The following is a 16468-nucleotide window of genomic DNA, read 5'->3' as shown; positions in this document are numbered from 1 at the left end:
ATAGGAGTTATACATCATCTGAGATTACCAATGCATGCATGAGGCACAGACTTCAGGGAAACATCTCTTAATTATCACCTATTAAAAATGCCTTTAGTTGGAAAGTTTTTTTTCGTTTGATAAGGTATTAATAATCCTTGTTTAAGCCAAGAGCTACCTGCTATCAGGGTACCCTGCTACCTGCTAGCAGCCTGCGTCGTATCAGCGCTCAAAGCCTCGCCCAAGATCACCTCACACGGCGGAAGTGGGAACCAGAATGATGACACACGGGGTTTTCCAAGCATTCACTCTTAGCCATCGCATTTTTGCTTGCTTGAAAATTTTCACTTTTCATTTAATCGCGAAAAATAGATATCGTCATTTGAATATCTTAAAGTGTGAAATTCGTACTCCAGGAGTAATAATATTTCGATTTAGGCAATAAAAAAATAATAGGAAACCACCCTAGCAGCCCTGTATATCCTACCTTTAAAATGCAGTAATTCCGGTATTTTGTGTCCCATTTTATTTTTTTCAAAGATCGCGGAAAGCATTGAGGGAGAGTGAAAATCATGCATGGATAATCCGCAACGCGTGTGAGCCGCAGCCGAGTAATCGGGAGTCTGCTGTACTTTTTCTAATTTGTGTGACCGAATAATCAGTGATGACAGATTTATTGGGCTGCTAGTTGTGTAATATTTATTCCGGAAAATTGCAGTCAAATCCTGGAGATGTTGGGTAGTGGTTGCTCAAAGACATTGAAGGGTGATTTTTAGAATTTTCAACTGCAAAAGAGTTAACCACTGACTTAGTTGTTTTTATGTGAAAATGAAGGTTTAATATGTGTATATGTTGTATCATTATTTTTCACTGATGTGTTATTGATCATACGGTTATGTTTTGCAGTTAAGGGTGATTTCTTTTAATCTATATCTAAACCACTTCTCTCTCTTTTTTTTTTTTAGATATTATTCAGAATTTTTGATAATATGAAGTTGCCTGAGCAGCAGACTGAGGTGAGCTTTATCATTTTAAACATTGAATATATTTACTTCTGATGTAGCTGTAGGAATATTAGGGAATTACTTCACATGTATTGCCTGTTCTAGTATCCTCTCACTGCAAAAATTATATAGTGGATAGTTTGATTCATTTACAGACAAACCATGATATCTAGGTTTTTGATGGCAAATTATATTTTCTCGTGTATTAATTGTTAAGGTCATTCGTACTCTTGTTATGTAAAATAGGCCATTGAGCCTATTTTTAAACTTGTTTTTGTTTTTCAATAGTAATGGTTGATTCTGTGAATTGGTCATTATCATTTCTTTAATGAAAAAATACTTATGCACAAGATATTCGGCACTGTGATCAGTAATTAATTGAATTTGTTTGCCTTGTTTTCATATCATTATGAGAAACATTTTTTCCATTGTAATTTGAAGGTCATGTAAGCAAATGGTTTTATTTGAGTTTTAATTATTTCAATTAACCTCAGTTAATTTGCTTTAGTGAATGAATGCTTTGTTCTGCTTTCTGGAGTACATCCCTCTGAAGATGAATGAGGCTAGCAATGGTTTTTATACTTAGTCATGTTCTTTTTATATGACTTGTGTTTAATTATATCAATTGATTCAAGTCTGAACTTATTGTATGATGGAAACCGCATACAAAGCCATTGTCCAAACCAAACGAAAAGGTTTGTCTGAAAGTGAACACCTATTTTTCTAGTGTTGATTAGATTGTTGGCTTGTTAACTAATCCTTTTGAAAAAGGAAGTATCAGTTGATTGCTTATGAACAATTAGGCACATATTTACTTATCATTTTTTTTAATCTAGTGGCATTGAAAGTTTGCTTGATAAGCTTTAGATCAACTCTTTTGAGTATTTTATTGTATTTTTTGCCCTGAGCCAATTAGATTTCTAAAATGCATTTTTAGTATTATTGGGTGTATTATTTATGTGGTTCAATAATCTGGAATGCATCATGTTACATTGCATGCCAATGGCTCTATGATTTGAAGCCATTTATTTCTGCATTCATTAAGAACTCAAGTTTTGGATTTGCTTGTTCCATTTAGTTTTTTCTGTATCGATTCATAATTGTGGCTATTTTTTTCTAGTTCAGGTGTTGTTCTTGTATATTGTTTCTGTATTAATTTTTTGATCTGACATTTCAGTCCAGTTGAATATTTTCTTTATTTTTAAATCTCAGTCCATTTTTTGCAATTTGCTTTTAAGTTCTTGTGCTCAAAATATATGTTAATTTGCCATTGCACTATTTCAGTAATTTGAGTTCTTACTCGGTGCATTACTCCTTAAAGTGTTTAAGCTTGGTTGTACGGTTCATTAACATGTATGAGTTTGTGAGGGATTTGCATTAGGGTGGGAATGGACAAACAAATCCACCATTCTACCACACCAACACATTCAAATGATGCATAGACATTAGAAAGAGCCTGTTTTTAATACATTCTGCACGGAGCACGTCAATTGACAATGGTCCCGTCCAAGCCGAGATAACGAGCATGTCAATTGACGTGCTCTGCTGGTTTGGCCGGGAGCCCTTTTTCCGCCTCCGCACGTGACTAATATCCACTTCCGAGTCTTCCGATCACATGCATGGCCTTCAGCTAGCTTCCCTCTTACGACCCGTGTGCGCCGTTTGTAAATAGCAGTATTTGAACGGAAGTTATGGCGCGAAAACCTCTATTTTTCTTACTTATTTTATCGGCCGATTCTGACGACTTTCATGAAAATCGGGCCTGCATTGAATGTGTTAATGTGTTGGTGTAGTGAATGGACAGGAGGAGGAATGAGGAAGGGCTGGAAATGGTAGTTGAGGAGAGAGAAATTCTGCTGGAGATTCTACTGAAGGGAAGAGGCTTTGGATGGAGCGAGTACTGAGTGGGAAGGGGATGTTGGAAACCATGTTGGAGGGAAGAATGTCGGGCAAGCGAGGAAAGTGAAGGAAGAGAATTTGCGTTCGTAGATTAGCCGGCCTCAAAGGCGGCAGGGTGAAATCCTTGCCTGCCACGCAAGAGGGCACTGGTTCGAGTCCTGCCTGAGTAGGTTGCCTCTATCAACGGCACGGATGTTTGTGTACGTTTAATTGTGGTTCATGAATTTAAGGAAATGAATGTGAGAAGGCTTTATTATGAATTGATCAGGGAAGTTCAATATGGGAGGGGAGACAGGCTTGGGTGACTTGTAAAAAATGATCCTTTTAAATCTCAACCAATAATGAGTTCATTTAGGTTTGCATAAACAGTTGATATGCATGTACGTAAACAGTTTTAAGATACTTTGGAAAATGGATTCATTGGCAGCTGCAATACCAAATTATGGTGATGCAATGAATGTCTATTAATCCAATTTCAAAATTATTTAAAAAACTGTTTCTGTAGATGTGCATCAACTCGTGTTAATTTATTGTATAACCAAGTCTTTAAGGAATGTGTGAAATTATTGTCGCTGCATCAAAATTCAGGATTATTGATGGCAATAATCGCCCAGATCTGTAGAAGTTATGATGATATATATTTCTTACTTTATTTTTCTTACTCTACCATCTAGCTTATCTATCCTTGTATCTATCTTAATTTTTCTTATTTTCATCAAGACTCATAATTGTTTGTTTTTTTCATTGCTCTTGTCCCTGACTCTTCTGTTTACACAGCCATGTGTGGACATACCTGATCGACTTGCTGAGGTCAGTTGGCTTAATGCTTATGCTGTACGCATCTGAATGCCATGCAAATCAAAATTAACATTATGAAGAAAGGAAGGAATCAAATACTATATTTAAAGAGTGTTCAATCCGTAATTAAATTCATTCTGAGGAATTGTATGAAGCCTTAAATTCACTCGCCTATTTCACAAAACTGCTATCAAATTGGATTCAAATTTTTATGATTTAGTAAATACTCTTTTGTTCACAAATTCATTTGAGTTCATTTTTGATCCTACTCTGTCCATGCAATTGTTGTGTACAATCACATCTTATCTGATTAGTGTTGAGTTTGAAACAAAGGATGCATTTGGTATTCAGACACGTACAGGAACTCGCACTGGAATAATAACACATGTGCTTTATTAATTTTTCCTGTGTATCTTTTAATCTCTCTGTTCAAATTGATAAACTGCATAAATGATTGTGTGAGGCATTAGTTTGCATATTAGCATAATTGTGAACTAATTTCATGTTTACAATTAAAAGTCAATTGCTTGATATTTTAATCTTGCTTGTATTGTGTACATCCTGTTATGTGCTTGCTTGATCTAGCTTTGGCTGTTTCTACTTTTTAACTAGTTTGATTTCACTTGTTAAAATTCTTTTTTCTTTCTTGTAGATCAGAAAGTATAAAGATATAGGGCAATGAATTACGATAGTTAATCTTTTGAGGTATGGTAGTTAACTTTTTTCATCCCCATGGTAGTGTATCGAAATTTTGAAGCATTAGGCTTTGGTCATTTTTCTGAAATATGTAGATGCTGATACAATATTAGCTCGATTGAGAGAAGCATGAAGATGCCTTCTGAAGGTAGGGACCCTGAAATTTTGCAAATACCTAGGTATTTTTGCTAATTTTCTCGTGAGAGCTTAACAGTCATTAATATGTTATTTAAAGCTCTAATAAAATAAATATACAATTTTAGCATAAGTGAAATTCAACAAAATTATCAATTTACTTATGAAAATTGCCAGTTTTTAGCTATTACTTATATTTTTTACACCTAATATCACAATAAACCTGACATGATATCTTGAGGTAAAATACATGACATTTTAGGTGTAGCCAGCGCAGAAGGAAAACACCTATAAAAGCTCTATAGAAAACTAAAGCTCTATAAAGTCTCGGCAGACAGGTATTTCCGAATCTCAGTATTTTTGGATGAAATTGTGTCACCATTTTTCCATAGTTTGATCCGAGGTATTTTTTATCAGAAGAAGTATTCCTGCAGTCCCTGATGCCGAAAAGTGTGTGCAGAATTGATAAATATGGAGTTGTTACAGCTGTTAAATAAATGTCTTTTTCTTTTAACTCCTCTATTGTGAAATGCTAAGATCTTTGAATACATGTCTTAGGCTCGAAGAAATGTTGGAAACTCCTCTGGAATAAATAATTGCTGGAATGAATAACCAAGCTATAGGTAGTAAATTTGAGAGCTGTAAAAATATAACCGTGCTGAACTTAGTAGTGCTTCTATTCTCAATCGCAAAAATAAAACTTTCCATGTTTACAAACTAAACCAAATAAAGTCTGTGTGAGCCCTGATATTATATTTCTTCATATAATGATGAGCATAATTGGATTGACACTGAATATCCTCTTCTTCTTGAAATTCTCTGACTTGTGTAAGTATAGTGTGATTCAAGCAATACACTAAGTCCTCAACATTTGAATAAGATACATTCCCATACCTTGTTCATAAGTTGAAAAACCCAAACAAGGCATTGAAAAATGTAGTTATCCTGCACCATGGAGCACTGCATTACACATTTGCGTTAACTCACAACGGTTACAAAGTGATAAGGTACGATTCTCTATCAGTTTTCTGATGCTCCATGAGTCATACTTAATTACGCTGATTATGAAGCAACATTTTTGAAGGCATATCACCAAATAATAATATCTATATATGTAGTATGATTATATTGTTAACATTCATCAAAGAAGTCATCATGCACACGTTAGGCCCAGAGCCCCATAGTGTGAGTGCCTCCGTGGCGCACTGCCAGTTGCATCAGCCAACTCAAGGGTGCCAAATTGGAAATTTTGGACAATAAAGTTCGTAAGTCAATTGTTTGCAAATAGGGGACTTACTGTAGTTTCACTATGAGGTCATTATTGTTGCTGTTGAGGCCATATGAATTACAATAGGGAAAAGAGCTTTATATTCTTTAGCCGAAGTGTACCCTTTTAGATCAAAGCGACTTAAGCTTAAATATTTATGGCAGTGTTTTTAGATCTCTTTTTCACTCGTCAATTTCATGAATGTGATATGGGAAAATGAAATGTCAATTTTAATTTTTGTGTGACTGATACTTTTTTAATGTATCAATGCACAATTATTTGTGAAAACTTAGCATTATTGTCTAGTTTGGTATGTATCACTTTGCATGTCACTTTTCCCAAGTTCTTTTTTGTGGGACATTGAACTACCTACTTATTGACTTCATTTAGTATTACTACTAGACTGTGTATTACTTTTAGAATCCATATTGCTGTTTTAACTAGCCACCATTTTAGTAGAAGTTCTTAAAATGCCTTTTCAAAGATTAAATATTCTGGAATATTTGGGCTATATCAATGCTTGATGAATCTTTAAGACAATTATATTATATTTAAAGATTTCTTATGATTGTCATTATGTTATGAATCCGTTATTGTCTTTACTTGGTGGATACTGAAGAATGATCTTGGTTAATCCATGAATTCATCCCATTAACACAAGGGGATTATCATCTATTAATTGCTCTGAAATGCTTGTATTTTTAGGAATTCTTTTTTACTAGCAATTGATTATGGTTTTGTCTTTTCATCATTGTTGGCCGTAACAGAAGGCAGAGTGGATGACGACTACTTGCAACCATGCCTTGTATGCCATTGTGGATGTGTTCACTCAGTACTTTGATGTGTTAGGCCCCCTTCTGCTGGATGACCTTTACGTACAACTACATTGGTGTGTTCAACAAGGTTAGAATCTTTCTCTCCTTGATGCTCTAATTATGTGAACACTCATTAGAGTGTTGAGTGGCTGATATTAGGGTTAAGTTTTAATGTAATGTAGTGAATAGATTTAAACCTTAGTTTTCTACTGGAAATATATATTACACTCAAGAAAAATCTTTCTAAAAACTAAAAATAACTAAACATTTAGATATTCGTTCACTATTCTTGAAACTTTCAGTAAAGAAAATATGCTATTGGTAAGATTTAAGCTTGAAATTGTTCAAGATGAATCTATAATTAATATTAATTTAAGTGCAGCAATAACAATTATTTATTTTTATATTTCATCCATTGTTAGCATTAATATTACAAAGTTAATTTCTGCGGTATAATTAGTTTTTGTGGAAGCAAATTGTTAAAGTTGGTCATTTTATGAGATTTTTTTAATAAAATTCAGTTTGAAGTTTTTAAATTTAAGTTTTTAATTTGTAACCATACAATTTAAACATAGACACCTAAATTTGCCTTTGCCAAATCCTTTAAATATATGATGTATTTACTTCTTGACATGGCTCTATATCAATTAGATGATGAGGTTAATTTCCGATGTTACCAGTCATACGTTCCTAAATTTATGACTGTCATTAAAATGCTTATTAAAATCCATTTCATTGCAAATGGTTAACCCATTTTTAATGCGAATTTGGTTTTTTGGTATCGATTCATTTTGGCTTTGGATTGGATCCAATTTTTGCTAAAGAATTGGTGAAACCAAGAATGAAGGAACCGACCTGACCCATAAATGATATTCAAAATAAATGTTTTAAACTATCCAAACATCCAATTGAGCTGGCAATGGAAATTCAAATGATTCATAACAGATACAGTGGAACCTGTTTAGTACGTTTCTGAAGGGACCACAAAAAATGAACGTACTAACCAGGAAAACGTGCTAACGAGGAAAGTAAAAAATAGCAGTCGGGGTAATTGCAATCTGTGGAAAAGTCGTCACAATTACAATTACTATCGGTAGTTCTCGTAGGATCGCCTTCCTGAACTCTTTTCACCTTTAAAATAAAGAAAATGGGCGCTACATTGAAAAACAATACCATGTGAATAAAAAATCACAATGTTTCATAGATTTCCCGAAGACAATTACATGAAAACGGCGTCTTTCTCCCGTGGTTTATCCCATATTTATTTATAGAAAGAGGACGAGTATAACTAAGTCATTTCTTTTTTGTCACAGCATACTCGGAGAATATAAAAACAACCCTGAGTATGTCAACGGGTTGTTTTTAAACATCATAAAAATTGGACAAAATTATATTAACCTTAAATTACGGCAACAGCCGTACACATTCGCGCTTCTGGAATAAAGCCATATCGATTGTTCTAGCGATCGATATATCGAATAATAACACGCAAGATTATTAGACTACGAGGTAATTACAAGAAGATTTTATATTATACAGTCGAAATTTACTTTTAAAATTTGTTTAATGTCGTCTGCTTTCGTGCCGAGATCAAGTATTTTTAAGCTAAGCTTCCCGTGGAGATCCAGAGCATCGTCTGCTCCCGCAGCAGTAGTCAAATACGCACGTACCACGTAGCATTGACGTCGTGCAGTACTGCTTTAGATAAAGTGGGAATTGGATAAGACTCATTTCTTCATCATGATAACTCGTGCAATAGCAACAATTGTCCACTCGTGAAATTTGTGCGCAGTGGGCACTGCAGAGGCAATAGAAGGTGAGGAGCTCGGGGTGGGGAAAATTGCGGCTTCTCATTGGCTGCAGTTTTGCATAGTCAGACATTCCTGATGAATGGCCATATTTTATTATTCATCGCGTCATAACAATTGAGAAATGCATTTGGATAAATCACGGTCGAAGAAAGATATGTGGATGAATGCAAGAATTTTAATGGCTAGTAATAATAAATTAAATCATGAATTCGGAGCTTTACGACCCTTAAGAAGATACTGGAGAACGAATTGCGGGTTGCGTCACGGCTAGCAATTGAGCGTACTAACCAGGAAAGCGCAATTTTTTCAAACGTACTAACCAAATACTTTTACCTGTATTTTGTTCCGATGGTACCGGGACCGAGAGAAATCGTCGTACTAAGGAGGAAAACGTACTAAGGAGGAACGTACTAACCAAGTTCCACTGTATTCGAATACCAATAGACAAAAATGCAGTTCCTTCATGAGTCTAAAAAAATATTCTACAGTATTTTTGTTGAAATAAGCAATGAAATTTGCTATCTTTGGAGAATTTTTCTTAAAAATTTTTAGTCGTTTCTTAAAAATTTTTAGAGTATTGTTGTCCCCAGAGATTTTGTCCAGTAGGGAGGAGACTACAACCACAGCAATGTGGCATTTCTTTTGATTGTTGCCTGCGAGAGACAGTCAGTCTTCAACTAATATTCTAGCAAGGATATTTTGATTTTGATGTGGATTTGTCAACTTTATTATTTTGCATTATGGTTGGGTATTATGAGATTTTAATATGAGGTATGAGTTCATCAGTCAATCGGTTGTTTGTTAATTGGTGATATGTCGTTGAATGAGGGCTTTCTAATGGAGTGACTATTTGCTCTTACAGACAATGAACAGCTTGCAAGGTCTGGGACTAATTGCCTGGAAAACTTGGTCATCTCCAATGGTCCTAAATTTTCTTCATCAACATGGGATAAAACATGCCAGGTAAGCTGATATGGATGCTTGTATTTGGTGACCATTTCTTTTTCAATGGCCATATCAGTAAGATTTTTAAATTTTTATGTATCCTCCGGCTAATTGTGATTTCAGTTATTTCAACATTTTAATTATATATCTTTTTATTCCCATCTCATCAATAACGTAGCATAATGTTATTTCTTGTGTAAAGAATTTGTTTCCACCCTGTGATTGATGCCTTTAATGACCCAAATATTGCGATAAATTCATTCATCTTCAGTTCCTCACCTCTGTTTTAAGCTTCATTTTTGTAGCTAATTGCCTAGGCAACTGGGATAAATTACAAGTTTTCCCATCTGAGGAATGCTTCATAACAGTCATGACATCACTTAAGTGTCCATATCACCTGTGCAACTTTGATTTTACGCAGTTGGAGGGACCAAAATTTGGGCACTGTGTAAAATCAAGAGTTGGTCTTGAGGAGGAGTATAGTTTTCAGTAGAGATGGGTCGAATAGCAGATTTCTCGAATTCGAATATCGAATTCGAATATTAAATCATAGCTCGAATATTCGAATACCTCGAATTTCGAATACCTCGAATACTAAATGATGAATGCTGGAATGTTTGACTCGGTTGCCTATGCAGCAGGCAACACAAGATTTTGGGGAGTAATTTTGATTTCCTTTAAATGATTCGAACAGGAATTTAGCTGATTAATGAATAATTTAATTTTATGGAAACAATTGGGCATATAATTAATTCAACTAACATCGCTTTACCCCCACTCCTGCTGCCAAGTGCTAGCTGACAATCTGAGGCATTTTGCAAAATACAAGCTCTTTTCCACCGGATTTTCTTCAATTATTTTCAGTCCATCTTTGGGAGTTCTCACGAGATAAGAAGATGAATTGGAATTGCTATAAGGGAGAAACCAAATATTCTGAGAAAATATCCTTTTGTCTGTGACTGTAACAATAAAGATTTATAGCACCACTCATAAATTGTAACTTGATACAGTGGAACCTCGTTAAAGCGAGTACGGGCTATAGCGACACCCCCGCTATTACGAGAGATAGCCGATGCACCGTCAATTGACCCTATAATAAGCGTGTTAAAGAATTCGTTTTTACGAGACCCTTTCGGTGTTGGCTCTCGCCATAGCGAGGGTTTTACCGCCGGAAGACTTTCATGAAGACTCCTTAACCTCTGTAATTGCTAGCGATCTGTTAGAAATGAAGTTAATGGAGTGCTCAGTCTCAAATTTATGTGGTAAACTGTCGTTCGATAAATATAATGATGACGAAACAATGCTTTGCATGATTTTCATTCAGTGCGGCGCTTATAAATTGTTTGAATAGTTAGTCGTTATTTAGTAAGGAAATTTAGTGATGCAAAAAAACATCGCCTTTCGTCTGGATTTATGCTTACGTTTATCGGATAGATGTTTATCTGTCGCCGCACCACTCCTGTTCCTGTATATCTGTTCGCAACAGGTATATTGGCTATTATTTGCTCCACCTCCGGTTAAGCGACAATTCGCTATAGCGAGTGTTTATTAGTGCACCGTGGGGTGTCGTTATATCGAGGTTTCACTGTATATGTTTTCGGAAAAAAATATCACATCAACTTCCGAGAAGCTCTGCTGCTCATATCGAGTTTCGCCAGAATGCTAAGCCTCCGTCGTGTTTTGACATTTATTTCTTTGCGTAAAATGCTTAAATAAACTCAGAAATACGTCGTGTTTGGTCTTATTCTTTTTGAAATTACGCGCACATTACTAATATTTCAATTCAATAAAGGTGTAACATCAATTGACGAAAGTCATTCTTAGACACCCTTTGTGCTAATAGATGACTCATGCAGCGGTTGACCTCCACAGAAATGGGGAACTTCGAAGCTGGTAGGAAAAAGAAGGGTCAGTGGGGGAGGAAAGGGAGGGCCCGAAACACGTTTCTATTGTTCTCGCGTATTTTTTCGAAGCTAAGGTCTTCGTAATATGATCCCTGCGCGAGCTGTGACCTTTTTTTTATTTTAAAGAAGAGGAAAGCCTCAGAAGGGGGGCTAGTGCTGAATGGAGAGGGATACCGGACCTTGGGAAATGCGCTTATGTAAGTATCCCACGGTACTCACACAGCAGTTGACCTCCAGAAATGGGGAACTTTGAAGCAGGTAGCCAGAAAAAGGTCAGTGGGTGAGAAAAGGGGGGAGGGCGTGAAACACGTTTATATTGCTCTCGTAACTCGATATTTTTTTCGAAGCAGGGGTCTTCGTAATGCGATCCCTGCGCGAGCTGGGACCTTTTGTTTGATTTCGGAGAAGAGGAAAGCTTCAGAGTGGTTGAGGCGAGTGCTGAATGGAGGAGGATAGAGGATCGTGGGAAATGCCCTAAGGTTGCTATCCCACGGCACTGAGTTTCTCCTGGTGGGGGGAATCGGGGATTTTCGGATTTTTTCACCTGACTATTTTCGGTTCCCCTCGTCGAACACTTTTCACCGCTAAAATCCACGAATTTGATGCAATTCGTCAACTTGCGTAAAACGGCGCTGCGAGCACTAAATGACTACAGTTCTCTACATTTTTCCGAGTCACTACCAACGACGTGCGTGCGACAGTGTATGACGCGAAATTCAAAGTATTCGAGGTATTCGAGGCGGTACTTTTCGCATAACTATTCGAAATCTCGAATATCGAATACTTTCTAGTATTCGAGGTATTCGAGGTATTCGAGTATTCGCGGATACTATTCGCACATCTCTAGTTTTCAGGATAACACGTGCTCATCATTGTTAAAAGGCTTAGTCCTATGCTTTTGTATAGTTCTGATTTGAGCCAGAACCGGAACTAGAAAAAGTCTCATATGTGAGTTTTTGTGGTAAAAGAGCATGAAATCCTTTTCAATTGTATCAGACATATGTTTCCCGGATTCAATTACTCATTTGGAGGCAAGAAAATGAAGCCTATTAATCTTATTTACTCACAAGCAACACCACAGATGACGTGTTACCTTAAGAGAAACAACGTTGCATTCCTGAGCAATGTTTCCCATGTTTGAACAACATGATTGAATTGCTAGCATTTCTGGCACTAAGATTACTTCTGTTACCCAGGAGAAATTTCAAAATGGTGACACTAAATGCTCGCAGAGAAGCTAATTTTCAAAAATATTCTCATTAAAAGCAGTTTTCAGAAAATCTGTTTAACCACCTGTAGACAAACAAAGATAGGAGATTGAAGAAATGAGGTATCTGAGGATAGTCATCAAAATTAACCCCATTAACAGGGAGCAAAATTTTGCTAAAACATCACAAAGGCTTTACACCCTGTGGGCCTGGGTTCAAGTCCTGGCAGTAGCAGAAACTTATCAGAGATGGCCCTATCCTTACTCAAGTGTAATGTGGAGGGCTCTTGCAGTGCACCACTCTGTCCAGCAGATGGGACATTAAGTCCTGGTCCCTTTGGAGCCTATCATTACAACCTGGCTAATGCTAACATAGGGTTCCTATCCCCACAGCCCTTACTTCATGGCGCTAATAACCCCAGCTGTCGGTTACCTCCTTCCAAATAGCATACCATAGATAATACGGAGCACACAGGACCCGAGATATTCGGAAATTTAGATTTTTCTGGTGTTTAGATAATTTTTTTTAAGTGAGCTTTTTAAATAACTGCAACTACCGTCATGCCGCCAGTGATGAATAAAAAAATGATTAATAGCCTGGAACAATTTTCCCTCTATATAATTTTTACAAATTAAAAAAGCATTTTCCAATGAAATTTTAGCATTAGTAGATTGAATCTACCGGGGTATAGCTTTTCTGTCGGCATTCTTCTACGAATTCAGCGCCGGGACCTTCGACCTACAAGCCGTGTGACTCATCTTCACGTAATATTTTGCTTCCCCATATCTGATTACAACACCGGACACTTTTCGTATTTCGATTCAATGGTGCTAAGCCATTCCTGAGTTTAAAGGGACCACCTTATCATTCACGTCTTGAATTTTATTTCAATGATTACATGATGATTGACAACGCGAGTTATTCTCTGAGGGCATTAACTCCTGTTCCGTTAAAAATATGTAAACGCTTGCCACCTAGCGGAGTTAAACTAATAGCTATTCAAGTTCCAATTATGTTTCATTTAAACCCACTGACAATGAGATGCAAGTTGAGTCAGTTCTGATAAGTGCGCCGCGCAAGCAACTTTCCCTCGCCTCCATTCGTCCCTTAGATGTGGGGTTAGGCCGCGGAATGAGACAACGCATGCTGCTTTTACCATCGTGTTGAATCACCATTGACTTACGTCCATACTAGAAGTACTACTATCTTTTTTGGATCACCTTGGAAGCAAAAATTTTGGCACGGGAGGATTTTTAATGGTTCATTTCGCCGTTATATTTCGCTGGGGTGATGAAAAAAATAGCGTTGGCCAAATTCTAGAAAACCTTCCGTTAGGGATAGATATTCCGTAATTCATAATTCCGGATTAACGACCATCTACTGTAATTACAATAAATATGTTATAAACAGCGATATCAATAAGTCGAATAATAAACGAAAGGTGATAATGTTAATATCTCCGGCGGTCATCTGTCTTAATCAAAAGTAGTTATGCATACACGGCGATTACCGTATGTTTTAGGTTTCGATATCCGTCTACGGCAAATTTGAACTAAGAGCGATATTCGCATTCGTAAAGGAGCCTGAAATATTACTGAGAGGGCGCAGGGGGAAGCACGTATTAGATTCGCAATGTTTTTAGTTTCACGCTTAACAGCGTGACGTCATTTCAGCCATTCCTGTACTCATTTTTACTACTCATGACGAATAAATAACCTAACTTCATATTGCTCCAGTCAGGATTTTCAAAAAAGTCGAAAGACAACTGCGTAAAATCAAGATTAGCGGCATCTTTGGGGCTGGGGTCATGCTGCGCAAAATCGAAAAACTGCGTAAAATCAAGAAAAGTTGTAAAATCGAAGTTTCACAATTGCAATTCCTTATGCTTTCCGGCTGGACTTGAGTGTTGCTGCGTAAAAACGAGACTTGGATGTAAAATCAAAGTGCGTAAAATCGAAGTTTTACTGTAATTATAAAGAAATGATCTTTACTGAAATAAAAAAAATATATTTTCCTAAAAATTAGTTGTGAAAATTTTCATGTTATCTCTGAAATTTTAGTTTTTGTCAGAAAAAATACCCTTTGAAAGCTGCAATGTCTATAGTCATTTAAAGTCCATTGTAAAAATAAACTGCTATTCTCTTGAATGCGTGCTTAAATGTAATATTGTAGGAAGCTGAGGAAAAGATTCATATTAGATAATTTTAAAATTGAGTCCAACTCCTTTATTTTAAAAGGAATGGGAAGTGGAAGTGCGGGCTTATCTCAGCCATACAAATGTCTGTCTTGTTATATAACCATTAGACAACTTATAGGCAATAATCGTTGCCCCTGAAGTCAATGGTAGACTGCATCACCTAAATACAAGTGTAGATTTAACTACATAACGTCATGTGGAACTTGAGAACACTCAACATTTATTGGAAAGCCTCTTACAATCATCAGTGCTTTTATTCATGGCTCCTATTATTTTTTTTATTCCTCAGGTCATGTTGGACATCTTTGAGTCCACTCTGCCCAATGCTTTGCTGACGTGGCAGCCTCACAGTGTGAAAATAGCTGACGGAGCTCTGCAAGGAGATGGCACGGAGGTTCCCAACAGTCCGATAATGAGTGGTGCGAACGGCGAGGTGACGCAGCCAGGTTCGCCCACGTCCCCGCAGTACATTGGGTCTCCACATTTGGAGCCGGAGTCGCCCACGGTGCTGCCGAGTGGGGCCCCTTTGCACGGAATCCTGAAGAGGAGCAACAGTGTGCAGAGTGCCACCAGTGTATCATTGGGAGCTGAGGATCTTCGCATCACAAGAGCCAAGGTTTGTGTCATTACACGTTCTTGAAGGTGGAGAAATGAGTTTGTACAATCATACAATGCCAACAAGTGCATTCAACGTACAGTACACTTATCCCAATGGCTAATGATGATGGGGAGAGACGGCACGAATAATCGGAAGACACGGATAAACCAAACTTTCACTTATATGTCTTGCAATGTTATTCATTTACCTAAAACAAACAATATATTGTTATTTATGCAGGTATTCTGTTATTTTAGAGTGCTTCCCGGACTCAATGAGAGCTTTCTTTGCCAGTTCGCAATCTTTTTAGTGGCTATAACATGGTTGTACTTGTAATATTAATGCTTCATGTAAGGCCTGGTTTCAAAAACCACACATCTGTGTGGTCTCGGATACAGAAAATTGGTTTGCACAAATGCTTCAAAACCACTGCTTGATGTCAGAAACTACACTGTCAGGCACCACGCCACGTAGTCGCGTCTCGCACAAGTTGCCCGGGTTGCAACTGCTGTGCAACGTGTATCTGTGATCACGGAGCACGGTCGCGCACTGCGAGGCTTGGAATACAGGAACACGGTACTTCCGTGAATGCAACTAGTGTGCGATCGATTCCGTTTTATGAAGGGGTTCTAACGGAAATAATAAGCCCGGTGTTTCCTCGCATTAATGCAGTAATTTAGATTATTTTGTGTCTGATTTTTTTTTAAGATCGTGGAATAAATTGAGCGAGAGTGAAAATCGTGCACAGATAATCCGCAACACGGATAAACCACAGCCGGATAATCGGGAGTCTGATGTATGTTAGTTAATATTTTTCATGAATGCCATGAGAGGGTCCACCAGGAAAACCCCCTTCGGGCCCACCCCTGGTGACTCATCAACCTGTTCACCATCATTTTATTGTTTAGAGTAATATTGCGCGAAAAGTTAAAGAGACTCGTATTTTTCTGTTTTTGATTGACCTATGATTAGCATCTAAAATGTATGCTGTTTATAGGATGCTCTTTTGGAGTAGGCATTCGCCATTGTGAAAGATTCAATCTTTGGAAAACATTCATCGCTAGTGCTCAGTCGCTGTAATTGATAGCAATCTGTTGGATAAGAAAGTAATATGGAGGGTTAAGTTTAAATTACTCTCTGTTAACTTTCCTTGGATTGTATACCATTAATTTTAAGGAAATTAGTGCAACGTTAAAAGCTGCAAATGTTAGA

At 37.0% G+C, this 16468-nt stretch overlaps 1 protein-coding gene across 4 annotated transcripts in view; it reads left to right on the top strand.

Moving 5' to 3' along the window:
* Positions 1 to 16468, top strand: part of LOC124163387 (brefeldin A-inhibited guanine nucleotide-exchange protein 1) — a 65752-nt gene that overhangs the window by 35046 nt on the left and 14238 nt on the right. For 2 of the 4 annotated variants that reach the window (XM_046540268.1, XM_046540267.1), the window contains exons 24-28: positions 945 to 995; positions 3660 to 3692; positions 6546 to 6681; positions 9267 to 9367; positions 14948 to 15274. In XM_046540268.1, coding sequence (XP_046396224.1) covers positions 945 to 995; positions 3660 to 3692; positions 6546 to 6681; positions 9267 to 9367; positions 14948 to 15274 — 648 coding nt within the window. The remainder of the gene's footprint in view (positions 1 to 944; positions 996 to 3659; positions 3693 to 6545; positions 6682 to 9266; positions 9368 to 14947; positions 15275 to 16468) is intronic. The other 2 variants (XM_046540270.1, XM_046540269.1) reach the window with 1 other exon arrangement.

This window comes from Ischnura elegans, chromosome 8 (assembly GCF_921293095.1).
Source record: "Ischnura elegans chromosome 8, ioIscEleg1.1, whole genome shotgun sequence".
NCBI classification, from domain to species: Eukaryota; Metazoa; Arthropoda; class Insecta; order Odonata; family Coenagrionidae; genus Ischnura; species Ischnura elegans.
This window is presented reverse-complemented; position numbering and strand designations above follow the sequence as displayed.